The 15,265-nt window shown below is 41.1% G+C and overlaps 1 protein-coding gene across 1 annotated transcript in view; it reads left to right on the forward strand.

Annotated features, from left to right (window-relative positions):
- Nucleotides 1-14,518, forward strand: part of CAPN14 (calpain 14) — a gene marked incomplete at its 3' end in the record, with an annotated part of 51,952 nt that extends 37,434 nt beyond the window's left edge. The window contains 5 exon segments of the mRNA XM_004369610.1: nt 12,381-12,449; nt 13,141-13,223; nt 13,951-13,983; nt 13,985-14,049; nt 14,432-14,518. Of these exon segments, the coding sequence (XP_004369667.1) occupies nt 12,381-12,449; nt 13,141-13,223; nt 13,951-13,983; nt 13,985-14,049; nt 14,432-14,518 (337 nt within the window).
- Nucleotides 14,519-15,265: the final 747 nt, after the last annotated feature.

Here is a 15,265-nt window from a genome sequence, read left to right on the forward strand (position 1 = left end):
ATCTTTCTATCAAGCCAACTGCTTCAGGATGATGGAGAACATGGTAAGACCAGAGAATTCCATGAGCATGAGCCCAATGCCGCAATTCCTTTGCTGTGAAGTGAGTCCCTTGATCCAAGGCAATGTTGTGTGGGATACCATGACACTGGATAAGGCATTCTGTAAGTACACAGACGGTAGTTTGGGCAAAAGCATTGCATGCAGGGAAGGTAAATCTGTATCCAGAGTAAGTGTCTATTCCAGCAAGGAAAAGACACTGACCTTTGCATCATGGAAGTGGTCCAATGTAATCAACTTGCCACCAGGCTGCTGGCTGATCACCTCGAAGAATAGTGCCATATCGGGGACTCATTGTTGGTCTCTGTTGCTGGCAGATTGGGCACTCAGCAGTGGCTGTAGCCAAGTCAGCCTTGGTGAGTGGAAGTCCATGTTGCTGGGCATATGCATAATCTCCATTCTTTCCTTCTTGGCCACTTTGTTCATGAGTCCATTGAGCAATGATAGGAGTAGCTGGGGAAACAGGATGACTGGTTTTCACAGAACACATCATCCTATCTAATTGATCATTAAAATCCTCCTCTGCTGAGGTCACCCTTCGGTAAGCATTCACATGAGACATAAATATCTTTATTTCTTGGCCCATTCAGAGAGGTCTATCCACATACCTCTTCCCCATATATCCTTGTCTCTGATTTTCCAATCATGTTTCTTCTAAATCCCTGATCATCCAGCCAAATCATTGGCCACAGTCCATGAATCAGTATACAATCGCACATCTGGACATTTCTCCTTCCAAGCAAAGTCAACAACCAGGTGCACTGCTCCAAGTTCTGCCCATTGAGAGGATTTCCCTTCACCACTGTCCTTCAGGGAGGTCCCAGAAAGGGGCTGTAGTGCTGCCAGTGTCCACTTTCAAGCAGTACCTACATATCTTGCAGAACCATCTGCAAACTAGGCAAGAGTTTTCTCTTCTTCAGTCAGCTGATCATAAGGAACTCCCCGTGAAGCCGTAGGTGTAGACTGGGAGATGGAAGGTGATGTGACAGGAGTGGGGACCATGGGCATTTGGGCCACTTCTTCAGGCAACTTACTTGTGCCTTCAGGTCCTGCTCAGGCCTAATCTCTTACATACCACTTCCATTTAATGATGGAGTGTGCTGTGCGTGTCCAGATTTATGACTCTGTGGGAGAGACAACACTCAGTTCATCATGGTCAGCTCAGGCCCCATGGTGACTTGGTGTCCCATGGTTAAGTGTTCAGTCTCTACTAAGGCCCAGTAACAAGCCAAAGGCTGTTTCTCAAAAGGAGAGTAGTTATCTGCAGAGGATGGCATGACTTTGCTCCAAAATCCTGAGGGTAATGCATTGTGATTCACCAATAGGGGCCTGCCAAATACTCCAAACAACATTTCTATCTGTCACTGACACTTCAAGCACCATTGGATCAGCCAGATCATATGGCCCAAGTGGCAGACCGGCTGCATGTCAGCCTGAACGTTGCAGAGCCTTCTCTTGTTCTGGGTCCCCCTCAAAACTAGTAGCTTTTCGAGTCACTTGTTTAATAGATTGGAGTAGCACACCCAAAAGAGAAATATGTTGTCTCAAAAATCCAAAGAGGCCCAGTAGGCATTGTGCCTCCTTTTTAGTTGTTTGAGCTTCCAGATGCAATAACTTATCCTTCACTTCAGAAGGAATATCTCAACATGCTCCACACCACTGGACCCCTAGAAATTTCACTGAGATGGAAGGTGCCTGAATTTTTGTGGTATTAATTTCCCACCCCCTAGTCATTTAACACTTCTTCCTTACTAGGTTCAATCAGCATAATGTCATCAATGTAATGGACCAGCATGACGCCTTGTGGAAAGGAAAGGCAATCAAGGTCCCTGCAGACTAAATTATGACAGAGGGCTGGAGAATTGATATAGCCCTGAGGCAGGCAAGTGAAGGTGTATTGCTGGCCTTGCCAGCTAAAGGCAAATTCCTTCTGATGATCCTTCAAAATACGTATAGAGAAAAAGGCATTAGCTGGATCAATAGCTGCATACCAGGTACTAGGAAAAGTATTAATTTGCTTAAGCAATGAAACTACATCTGGAACAGCTGCTGCAATTGGAGTCACCACCTGGTTAAGTTTTCAGGAACCTACTGTCCTTCTCCAAGATCCATCTGTTTTTTGCACAGGACAAATAGGCAAGTTGAATGTGGATGTGGTGGGAATCACCACCCCTGCATCCTTCAAGTCCTTGATGGTGACAGTAATCTCTGCTGTCCTTTAAGGAATGCTGTATTGCTTTTGGTTTACTAACTTCCTAGATAGGATAAGTTCTAGTGACTTACACTTGGAATTTCCTGCTGTATGCCCTTACTCCATTTGTCAGGGATCCAATGTGGGTGTTCTGACAGTTGTTGAGCATATGTATTCCAAGTATGCATTCTGGAATAGGGGAAAGACTCCATTAATAACCTGACCTCTATATGCCCCCACTCTGACTGGTGGGTCACAATGATATTTGGCTATCCTGGAATTAGTGTCAGTTCAGAGCCAGTATCCAGTGAGTCCCAAAAAGTCTGATTATTTCCTTTTCTCCGATGAACAGTCACTCTTATAAAAGGCTGTAAATCCCTTTTGGTAAGTCTGGTAGAAAGATTAACAGTATAAGCTTTTGGCAGTGTATTGGGGCCTTCCTCAAGGAGACCTGGCTTCTCTTTCATTCAAGGTGTTTTGGGTCTTTAAAGTCACTCAAGTCTGGGAATTGATTTAGAGACTATGACTGTCTATTCTGGTGATTGGAGTTAGACTGTTGTTCATCTGACCTACAATTCATCCGTTTGTACAGATCAAGTGAATATTTAGTAGATTTCCTATCTATTTCACTCCTAGGGACACCATGACTGAGTAGGCAACACCATAAGTCCATTGGAGTCAGACTATTCTGATTACTGCTTTGACTCCACTGTCTATTACTGTAACCATGCCCACCTTGTCTTTGTAGATTTAGTGCTGCCACTTGGCATCTAGTACCACGGGGTTCAATCAGCCCCATTGTAATGGTGTCTTAATTCAGTTAAGGCAGTTGCCACTCTCAAGTCTGATGTGCATAAAATAACAATCACAGCAGTTTTCAAGGATGCTGGGGCTCCCTTCAAAAAAATTTTTCCTTACAGTTGTGGTAAAAGGTGTGTCCTCTGGGCACTCCATGTGTGAGTCTGTGGGTCTAACCTGATAAATCCACTCTAGCATGCCAATTTCCCTAAGCCTTTGGATACCTTCTTCTATAGTATACCAAGGCAGGTCTGGTACTTCAACTTGATTTAGTGTAGGTCACTGCATAATCTATACTTCAGCAGCTCAACAAAATAAACTATTAGATTCCTTCCTAACTTTTTGAGCTGAAACATTGAATGAAGATCTGTGCTTAGTGGACCCATATCAATAAACTCAGACTGATCCAATTTTATATTCCTTTCACAATTATTCCACACTCTTAGTAGCCATTCCCACATATATTCCCCAGGTTTCTGTTTGTATGTATTAGAAAAGTCAAGCAGTTCTTTTGGAGTGTAGCATACCTCCTGGGTCACACTTTGTACTTCACCTTTTGGAGGACTTAAGTCTAGTTATAGGTCTAGAAGCCAGAATCTGTAGTATGGAATTGTTTTGAGAACATTCAGCATTGTCTTGTAAAACATCTGCTTCAGACGATGCCCTAGGCAATGACTCAGACAACGGCTCTTTAGAGGCTGCTGGGCTAATCTCATTAGATGGGAGTGGAGGGATTAAGCCCGGAAACTCCTTTTCAGTTGGACCTGCCCTGCTGTATCATACCCGAGCGACTGACCCTGCCAATTGGAGGAGGTGAAAAGTATCATGCTCACAGATGAGCAAACAACAAAGAATGCACAGACAGCCTACCCAGACATAACCAAAGAAACAAAAAAGAAGGACGAAAATAAACACATCTACAATAAATAAAAGAGGAAAATAACTACTCTGTGTCCCGAAAACAGCAGACAATATCAAAACGTATTTAAAAAAAGAGAAGATGGTTCCAGTAGGAACCAAAAAGAAAACACTACATGACGTTCCAGTAGAAGAAACGACTAGAACTACCTGATAGGGAATTCAAATCTTTAATATTCAGAGCTATCCATGAGTTGAGGCAAAAAGCAAAAATGAGGAAAAATAGACAAATTCATGGAAAAGGCAGAAATATTCATGGAAAATACAGACAAAAATGGAGGAATTCAGGAAAATGCAGGAAGAAAATGCTAAAATAAATTCACAGCTAGAAATCATACAAAAACAACAATTAGAAATCCAAAAGATAAACAACAAGATTTCAAGAAATGGAAAGTGTCATAGAAAGGCTGAGGAGCAGGTTTGAAACGATGGAAGACAGGATCAGCTAAATTGAAGACAAACATTTGGATACAACTCTGAGGAAAAATCGGAAAAAGAATAAAGAAAAATGAAGAAACCCTGAGAATTATGTGGGATACAATCAAAAGCAAAAATTTGGGAGTGATCAGAGTCCCAGAACAGGGGGAGAAAACAGAAAACAGACAGGATCAATAAACATCTGCTCACAGAAAACTTCCCAATATCATGGAAGATGAAAACTTGAACACCGTATAGGATAGACCCCAAAAGAAAATCACCAAGGAGTATCATAATCACATTTCTTAAAATCAAAGATAAAGAAAGAATCTGGAGAGCAGCTTGAGAAAAACAAAAAGTCATATACAGATGAGAAATAACAAGACTAAGCTCAGATTATTCAGCAGACACCATGCAGGCAAGAAGGCAAGAGGATGACATATATAAAACCTTGAATGAAAAAAATTGCCAAACAAGAATAATGTATCCTGAAAAAACCTCATTGAAATTGATGGTGAGATTAGTTCATTTCCAGATAAACAGAAATTAAGGGAATATACAAAAACCAAACCAAACATACTACAATTATTCAATCATTAAAGGGAGTCCTTCAGTCTGAGAACAAACAACATCAGACCACAGGCTGAAGCTAGGATGCAGGCTCATACCAACCAGATACCAACCTAGGAAATGTACTCTCAAGGACTATCCAAAGCAAAAGAATTACAATAGGGAACCAGAGAGGTTAATCTGTAAATGACAACAACATCAGAACAATAAAAGAGGGAATAAATGGTGTAGGTATAGAACCTTCTAATGGAGAGGAAGGCAAAGCAATACCAAGTAATAATAGATTGGTTCAAACCAAGGATGATAAAGGTAAATTTCAAGGTAACCACACAGAAAGTTAACAAACATATTCATCAAAATAAAGAACAAAAACATAAAGTCTCAGTGAAAACAAAACCTACAAAAACAAAAGAAATTTAAAAAATCCACAAACAAAAGAAATTCAGCACAAGAGAGTAAGAGGAACAGAGAAAACATCAGCACCACAAAAGAAAAAACACTACCAAATGACAGCAAAACACTCACATCTATCAATAATTACACAGAATGTCAATGGCCTCAATGCACCCATAAAGAGACGGAGAGTAACTGATGGATAAAAAACAGGATCCATCAATATGCTGTCTACAAGAGACGCACCTTAAAAACAAAGAAGTAAACTTATTAAAAATCAAAGGAAGGAAAAAAATACACAAGGAAAACAGCTACCAGGAGCAGGAGTGGTAATACTAATCTCAGAGAAAATAGACTTTAAAACAAAATCCACCATAAAAGATGAAAAAGGACACTACATAATGATTAAGGGGATGATCCATCATGAAGACATAACCATAATAAACATCTATGCACCTAATAACAGGGCTCTAAAAAACACAAAAAAAACTCTAACAGCACTGAAAAGAGAAATTGACAGTTCCACAATAATATTAGGAGACTTCAACACACCACTCTCAGTAAAGGACAGAACATCTAGAAAGAAATTCAACAAGGATACAGAAGACTAAAGGCCACAATCAGTCAACTTGACCTCATAGACATATATGGAACACTCCATCCAACAGCTGCAAAGTAGACATTCTTTTCCAAAGTTCTCCAGAATAGACCACATCTTAGGCCACAGAACAATCCTCAACAAGATCCATAACACTGAGATAACACAAAGTGTCTCCTCTGACCACAACGTCATCAAGGTATAAATTAACAAGAGGAGGAGCAAGGGAAAAAAAATCAATTAAATGGAAACTGAATAACACCCTGCTTACAAACCACTGGGTAATAGAAGAAATCAGAGATGGAATAAAAAAAAATTCCTAGAATCAAAAGAGAATGGAAACACATCATACCAAAACCTTTAGGACACAGCAAAGGCAGTCGTCAGAGGACAATTTATAGCAATAGATGCACACATCAAAAAAGTAGGGGAAAAAATTAAAACATTAACTACTCAACTAGAACAAATACAACGACAACAGCAAAGGAAGCCACAGCCACCAGAAGAAAGGAAATAATAAAGATCAGAGCAGAAATAAATGAAATAGAGAATTGAAAAACAATAGAAAGAATCACAAAACCAAAAGTTGGTTCTTTGAAAGAGTCAACAAAATTGACAAACCACTGACCAGACTGACAAAAGAAAAACAGGAGAGGATGCAAATAACCCAAATGAGAAATGAAATGGGGGACATTACAACAGATCCAACTAAAATAAAAAGGATCATAATAAAGTATTATGAAAAACTATCCTCCAACAAATTTGAAAACCTAGAGGAAATGGATAAATTTCTAGAAACACACTACCTACCCAAACTAACACAAATTGATGTTAAAAATCTGAACAGACCCATGAGGAGAGAAGAGATTTGAAAGGTAATAAAAAAAAAAAAAAATCCCGACAAATAAAGCCCTGGCCCAGATGGCTTCACTGGAGAATTCTACAAAACATTCAGAGCAGAGCTTACACAAGTACTACTCAAACTATTTCAGAAGATAGAAAAGGAAGGGATAATTCCAAATTCATTCTATGAAGCTGCATAACCCTGATAACAATATCAGGCAAAGATGCCACAAAAAAAGACAATTACAGACCAATATCTCTCATGAATATAGATGCAGAAATTCTCAACAAAATTCTAGCCAATATAATTCAGCATCATATCAAAAAAATAATACACCACGACCAAGTAGGATTCATTCCAGGTATGGAAGGATGGTTCAACATTAGAAAATCAATCAATGTAATCCACCACATAAATAAAAGACACTTCAACAAAGGAGACATTCAAGCTGCCAACAGACACATGAGGAAATGCTCAAGTTCACTAGCCATTAGAGAAATGCAAATTAAAACCACAATGAGATACCATCTCACCCTGGCATTACTGGCACGAATCAAAAAAACTGGAAATAAATGTTGGAGAGGCTGTGGGGAGATCAGAAATCTTATGCACTGCTGGTGAGAATGAAAAATGATACAACCATTCTGGAAAATGGTATGATGCTTCCTTAGAAAGCTAGAAATAGAAATACCGTACAATCCAGCAATCTCATTCCTAGGAATATATCCTAGAGAAATAAGAGCCGTTGCAGGAATAGACATATGCACACCTGTGTTCATTGCAGCTTTGTTCACAATAGCAAAAAGATGGAAACAACCTAGATGCCCATAAACAGAAGAATGGATAAACAATCTATGGTACATACACACAATGGAATATTATGCAAAGATAAAGAACAATGATGAATCTGTGAAGCATCTCATAACATGGATGAAACTGGAGGACACTATGCTGAGTGAAATAAGTCAATCACAAAAGGACAAACATTGTATGACACCTGTACTGTAAAAACTCATGAAAAAAGTTTACACACAAAAAGACACAATATTCGTTGGTTACGAGGGATGGGAGGGGAATATTAAGTAGGCAATAGATAAGTGGTAACTGGTGAAGGGTAAGACCGTACACAATACTGGGGAAGCCAGCACAACTTGTACTAGAAAAGTTCATGGAATCTTCATAGACACATCCAAATTCCCTGAGGGACTGAATTGCTGGGCTGAGGGCTGTGGGGACCATGGTCTCAGGGAACATCTAGCTCAATTGGCATAACACAGTTTACAAAGAAAATGTTCTCCATTCTACCTTGGTGAGTAGCGTCTGGGGTCTTAAAAACCTGTGAGCAGCTATCTAAGATACTCCACTGGTCTCACTCCTTTGGGAATAAGGGAGTATGAAGAAAACAAGATACAAAGGAAAAATTAGTCCAAAGGACTAATGGAGCACAACTACTACAGCCTCCACTAGACTGAGTCCAGTACAACTAGATGGTGCCCAGCTACCACCACTGACTGCTCTGACAGGGATCATACCAGAGGGTCCCAGACAGAGCTGTAGAAAAATGTAGAACAAATTTCTAACTCACAAAAGAAGACCAGACATAATGGTCTGAGAGAGACTAGAGAAACTTTGATACCCCCCAGGACACGCTTTTAGCTCAGTGATGATGTCACTCCTGAAGTTCACCATTCAGCCAAAGATTAGACAGCCTCATAAAACAAAATGGGACTAATGGGCACAACAGTCCAGGGACAAGGACTAGAAGGCAGGAGTGGACAGGAAAGCTGGTAATAGGTAACCACGGTTGAGAAGGGACAGTGTTGACATGTTGTGGGGTTGTTAATCATTGTCGTAAAACAATATGTGTACTATCTGTTTAATGAGAAACTATTTGTTCTGTAAACGTTCCACTAGAGTACAATAAATAATAATAAAATAAAAATGCCTCTCTTAAAAAAAATGCCTTGATCAAAAGGATGCAAAATAAGTTTTCAAAGGACATATGGACAAGTGACATTCATGTCGTCCTTTGAGAGAGTCTCTGGATTGAAAGATCAGAGAAATATTGTAGATTTTGTCCGAATATTTGGTAATGTCTCCCATGATGAGTGATGAAACATAGGTTAGAAAACGGTAGTATTAGAGTATTCACAGCAAGTCTTATCATCATTCCCAAAGAGTTATATAAATATAAAACTAGAGGTATAATTCAAGGTGAGAGTCCCCAGATTCTGCCCTTGGTCCTATTCACTTCCTCAACTTTAATCAATGACTTGGAAGAAGACATGGAATGCTGGCTTATCAGATATGCAGATGGCACAATGCTGGGAGAATTCATTAATATAAGAGATGGTACAATTGAAATTCAACATGTTGTCAACAAGCTGTGCCCAAACCAAAAAGGTGAAATGTAGTCAGGATGAAAATAAAGCACTGACATTTTGTTATTTAAAAAAAAAAAAATGATTGCACAAGTTTGATACAGAAGAGACCTTATTTTTGTGGCAGTTTATGTAAAAGATATCTGGTTAACTTAGTTGACCTCAAGCTTAACATGAGCTGATAGTTTCAAGCTGCTGCTTAATAAGCTAATGCAAATTCAGGCTATATTTAATGGAAGTGTTCAGATTTGTGTTTTTGAAATTGTGTTCCAAGAAACATTAGAAAACCAAGAGGTTTTAATAAGTGTTCCATGAAATAAAAAGGGTTAGGTTATGTGGTCAATTACACATGGGAAATACAGGGTTAAATAAAATTTAATTGTTGGCTTTTCACTATTTATCATATGCTAATGTTGCATGGTGAATGGAGAAAAGGACCTATAGATGCAAAGTGTCCCAAATTTATTTGACCATAAATGCTTTCTTTGAAAAACATCTCCCTTTGAAGATAATTTGGAAAATGCTGACTTAAAACTTGGAAGTGATAGAGCTACTCTACTCTGTTTAATCAAACTTCACTGAACGATTATGCTCAAGTCTAGGTGTCATATTTTAGGGAGATCCTGGCAAAATGATAGTGTCTTGAATAGGATGGGAAACTCTGGTAGCGTAGTGGTTAAGTGTTATGGCTGCTAACCAAAAGGTCAGCAGTTTGAATCCACCTGCAGTTCCTTCAAAACTCTGTGGGACAGTTCTACCCTGTCCTATAGGGTTGTTACGAGTCAGAATTGACTTGATGGCAACAGGTTTGGTCTTTTTTCCAGGTAGAAGAGGATGATGAGAGTTTAGAAATCATGTCATCTGAGGAATAGTTGGAGAAATCTTTAGATGTTTAGAATGGAGGACAGAAGATGAAGAGAAGACAAATACCTGTCTTATGCTTTTCTGGAGGCAGAAATAGGATAGACAAGTGAATATTACAAGAGGTTCCTTTGCACTTAACATAAGAATGTCCTCATGACTAGAGTATCCTGCAGCAGAGGGAGCCGCTAGGTGAAAAAGTGAGCATCCATTACTGACAGATCGTCTGTCAAGAAATCTGAGGAACAAACTCCCCAATTTGGGTGAAACTTTGATCAGGTTCACCTTCCAGATTTCCTTCACACTTGGGAGCCTCTAGTTCTATGACCCTAGCCTCCCTGGGCACAGAGGGCTATGTTCATTTGACCTACTATGAAGGCAAAGCCATGCAATCATAGAGTGTTCTCTACAGGCTTTTCCTGTGTCCCGTGGGTATAGGAATCACTACCAAGCTTTCTCTCTCTCTCTCTATTGCTCTCTCATTCTCACTCTTCCCAACCTGCATAAATGGTAGTCATTGGAACCTATGTCTGGTCTGGATAGCACTGCCCTCCTCTTTAGAAAAGGGGCATGCTGTGCTGGGCTAGCCCCTACGCAGATACTTTCTGTTCCTTTGCAGGTCTGAGGAGTACACAGCCCCTCTTCAGCCTTGACGCCTGCCTACTGGGTGTATCTTTTTAGCTTTGTGGGAGGATGCATGCTACTGGTTGAGAGCTTAGCTCTGAGCGAGATTGCCTGGGTTTGAATCCCAATCCCACCACTCACTGGTTGTGTGGCCTTGGACAAGCCACTTAGCCTCATTGTGCCTCAAGGTCCTCATCTGAAGCATGTAGAGAGTATTAAAACCTACTCTGAGAATTCAAATGGGATAACACTTGTAAAGCACTTAGAACAGAACTGTCATATAAGTGACTAATATTAACTATTAATAACAATAACCTTATTTCCTGATAGTGAGGATAAGGCAGCTGCAGGGTGGTGATTATTAATAATTCTCCAGCTTTACTAGAGACTTTTACAAAGCCCCAGGGCCCTAAGCTTGTCACTTGGTGACAGGAGCAGTGCATCTCCCCATTTACAGTTCAAGAAACTAGAGCTTGGGGTAGTTAAATGGCATGCCACCAACCCAGCTTTCCTGGTTCTCAGCTTTGTAATTTTTCTAGCAAACGCTCTGCCTTTCTAAGTAGGAAATATAATAAAATTTGATTATCCATACTACAGAGAGGCAATATAGAATAGATAGTCTGAGGGGGTGGCAAATACAAAAAAAAATTTCAAACAAACAAAAAAACAATATTTGCAGAAACTCAGAGATAACATTGTAGTTGTTAGCTATTGGGGAGTCAGCCCCCAACTCATGGCCACCCCATGCACAACGGAATGAAATGCTGCCTGATCCTGTGCCACCTCCGTGATCAGGTGCAGACTCGACTATTGCGATCCACAGGGTTTTCATTGGCTGATATTTAAAAGTAGATTGCCAGGCCTTTCTTCTTAGTCCATCTTAATCTGGAAGATTGTTGAAACCTGTTCAGCATCATATTAACACACAAACCTCCACTGACAGACAGGTGTTGGTTGCACATGAAGTGCAGTGACTGGGACTCAAACTGAATAACCAATGTCCCCCAGAGACAGTGTAGTGTGTGGTGAAGTGTACACACATTGAAGCAGATCCCAGCCTTGTCATTTACCAGCCGTATGACCTTAAATAAAACCTCTCTGCGTCCTTATTTCCACATCTATAACATGGGGGAGATAATATCTACCTCACCTACTAAGAATAAATAAAGTAACATAGGTAAAGTGTATAACTGAGTACTCGACCCACTATTCAGGTTCAAATAGAGGTGGTGCATGTTGGTATTTTGACCCAGTCATTCTGATGTGGTCATAGTCTATATAGCCATCCACTTAACTTTTGATTGTTAAAAAAATGACCAAGTATAGTGCAGAAGAGGCATTCTTACCCATGCTATGCCTGACTCTTTCTATAAATTGATTTTAACATTGATGAAAAAAGAATTACTGTTTATTATTTAAACCACATCAAATTGGCCATATCAAAATGTTCTTCTACACTAAATGGTAGCTGCTGTCACTGCCATCATCACCACAATCACTCGCCATCACTTCTCCCAATGCTGCTGTGTTATGGCTCATTCTATCCTGTTCTAGCAAGGCTGAGGGAGCCAGAGCCAGACTGGCTAACTAGGGGAGGCTAACCAGGGATATCAGACACTGAATGGGACCATCCACAAATGCACATAGCTATGTGAATGACCAACTGCTGCCCACAGTTCCGAGGTTGGAATGCTCTCCTGGCAGCTTTTAACTTGACCCCGTTATCAGCTTAATGCATCAGGTTCTGTGAGCATGCAGGAATTCAGGGATCTGTGGATGCAGCTGATGCTCTATCAGGTAAGAACAAGTCCGAACCACACTTCTTTGTGGGACAGGGCAGAAATAGAGGCTTCTCAGGTTGCAGTAAAGTATATAAAATACGTCTTTCCCCTTCAGCCCTTTATTCTGTACCACTCACTAAATCTTCTCTAATCTCCCTCCCAAGAGACCCTCCTCCTTCTCTCTCTCCCTTCTTTAGAGAACCTGTTGTAAAGGTCTCCTGAATTTCTAAAGCACACATCTGATCATGTTGCTTCCTTACTAAAAGTTATTTAAGACTTTTCATTGCCTAAAGACAAAGTCCAAACTCCTTAGCATGGCTTTCAAAGTTCTTCATAAACTGGCTCCTTCCTACTTCTCCAGTCATTACTCACAAGTCTTCTCCTTCTCTCCTGAGTCATAAAGTTGGGACCACCCTAAATGTCTGGACCATGTGCTTAAATTAAGCACACTTCCCTAACCAGGTAGGTCTATACCCCATGAGAAAAACACTGTTCCCTTTCTCAGAAGCTGTGTTCCATAAAGCAATGTGAGAAGTGGTAGGATCCTGGCATGGGCCCTCTGCCACATTCTTATCCCAGCAGCAGGACGTTCTGGCATAAGCCATTCGCACAGTCCTCTGCAGCATCTACTCTGGAGCCCTTCAGGGCTCTCTGGTGGGGTTTGGGAATGCTTGACTTCCTTAGCCTTTGGTTGTGGTTCTTTGCAGGAGATTTTCCACAAGCAAGACAGTCACCACTCAGGATACCTGAACTGGGACCAGCTGAGGGCTGCCACAAAGGAGGCAGGTAGGCATGGAAGGACCTGGCACTGCTGGACACAGAACTAGTAGGGGGGCACACTCCCCATACAAGAAGCGGAGGGGATTACTCAGTCAAACTGATGCAGGGGGTATTTAGACATAGTCTACATAGCCAACCATTCAACTTTTAACTGATGGTGGTGGTGATGATGGTGGTGACAACATTTACCATTTAGTGAAGCAGGACATTTCAACTTGGCCGATTTGATGTCATCAAGTGTATTTGCATATTCAAAGATGTGGATCCGCAAATAACAAAAGCATTTATTGTTATTTCCATTATAATCGTAGCTGAAGTTTATTGAGGTTGGCACATCCAGGCTCTCACTTAATCTTCAACAACACTCTATTATAATCCCATCTTTACAGAGGAAGAAAGTGAGACTCAGGGAAGTTAAGTAACTTACCTAGGGGTTGCATGCAGGAGTATGAGGCTCCAAGGCAGATACTTTTGATCCCTAAGTAGGCCAGCAACCTGCTTGGTCAAAAGATTCCCATGCTGGCTGCTTAATGTGGGCAAGGGTAGGGAATGGAGATAAAATAAAATTGATTAAATAATTAGACAATTAAAAACAAACTCTGTAAAAGAAGGTTCCCCATGCTATCCTGAAGTGGGGGTACTCTTTAGGGAGCCTCAGATGGGAGGGAAGCTGGGTGCAAGGCCACCAGCACCCAAGAGGGAGCCTGTGTTCAATGCAGGAATGATACTCAGCCCAGTGATGTCTGCAAGCTGATGCTTATCCGCTATGGCACCTAGTCTCCAGACTGACTTTTTGCACTTTGTCTACCTGATGCTCCGTGCAGAGAACATGGAGGGTTAGCCAGCGGGATAGAGGGAAGGCCAGGGCTTCCTCTGTACTCCCTGTAGGTTGCCTGCCTGTCCCTAATTCACACAAGAGGGAGACAGCTGCCCATCTGGAAACAAGAGGACGGGCACACTGCAGGGAGCACTAGCTATGTGCCTGTGAGACATGGCTGAGTCCACCCAAACTAATGCTACCCTTGTTTCAGAGACAGAGGTTTGAGGAAACTCAGTTAGTTAATAATCACCTGTGGTTGCACATATACCTAAATTCAGTCCCCTTGAGTTTTAGCATGGGCGTGATTAAGGAGAGAGGGGGTGTATCAGAAGAATTAGTTCACAATGTTTCCAACATCAAAAAATTTAACCATGTTCCTTTCTGCTGCATTTTCACAGATGTCTTCCAAAATTTAACCCAAAATGGCAAAGGGATATACCTCCATGGAGTCTGCTCACATCGTCAGCTACAAGTGGCTATTGCAGGTACACACTCTTATAAAGGAGAAGGGCTCTGGGACCTTTAATTATACAGAGCTTGGGGTTTTGCACTGCATTCATTTGTTCATTCATTCATCCATCAAATATTTATTGAGTACCCACTACGTGCTAGGCACATAGGAAGAGACCAGGAGATTGACTTAGTGTACCCAGTAACTATGGCCACAATCATGCCATGTGAGAAAACATACAAAACTTCAGCCACATAGAACAAGCATTTCTTTAGCTCCTGAGTCACAAGGTTTGCAGTCAGCAGATCTCGCTGGCTTTCTCATGCATCTGGGGGTCGGCTAGGGCTTTGCTGGGGTACCTTCACTGAGGAAGCTCTGACGAGGCTTACCCTTTTCAAGACAAAGGCAGAAGCACAAGAAAGTTAACTTAAACACGCCGACCTCTGAGACCTAGGCTCCCAGCTATCACACTATCACTTACAACTCATTCTGTTGTCCAGACAAAGTCCCGGGGCCAAGTCCATTTTCAACAGGTGGGGAAATAACCTCCTCTTTTGTGAGAGAAACTGCAAAGTCATTTGGCAGAGAGCATGGATACAGAGAAGGGTAAAGAACTGGGTTCAGTAATGAACTCTAGCACAGACAGTAATAGGAAAGCTACTCTAGATGGAATGTTCTGCAAAGGTCTTTCTAGAGGAGGTGACATTGAAGCTGAAGCCTCAAAGATAAGAAGGAGCCAGCCACTCAGAATGGAGAATAGGAAAGACCCAGGCTAGATGGA

This window comes from Trichechus manatus, unplaced genomic scaffold (genome assembly GCF_000243295.1).
Source record: "Trichechus manatus latirostris isolate Lorelei unplaced genomic scaffold, TriManLat1.0 scaffold00005, whole genome shotgun sequence".
In the NCBI taxonomy this organism is placed as follows: domain Eukaryota; kingdom Metazoa; phylum Chordata; class Mammalia; order Sirenia; family Trichechidae; genus Trichechus; species Trichechus manatus.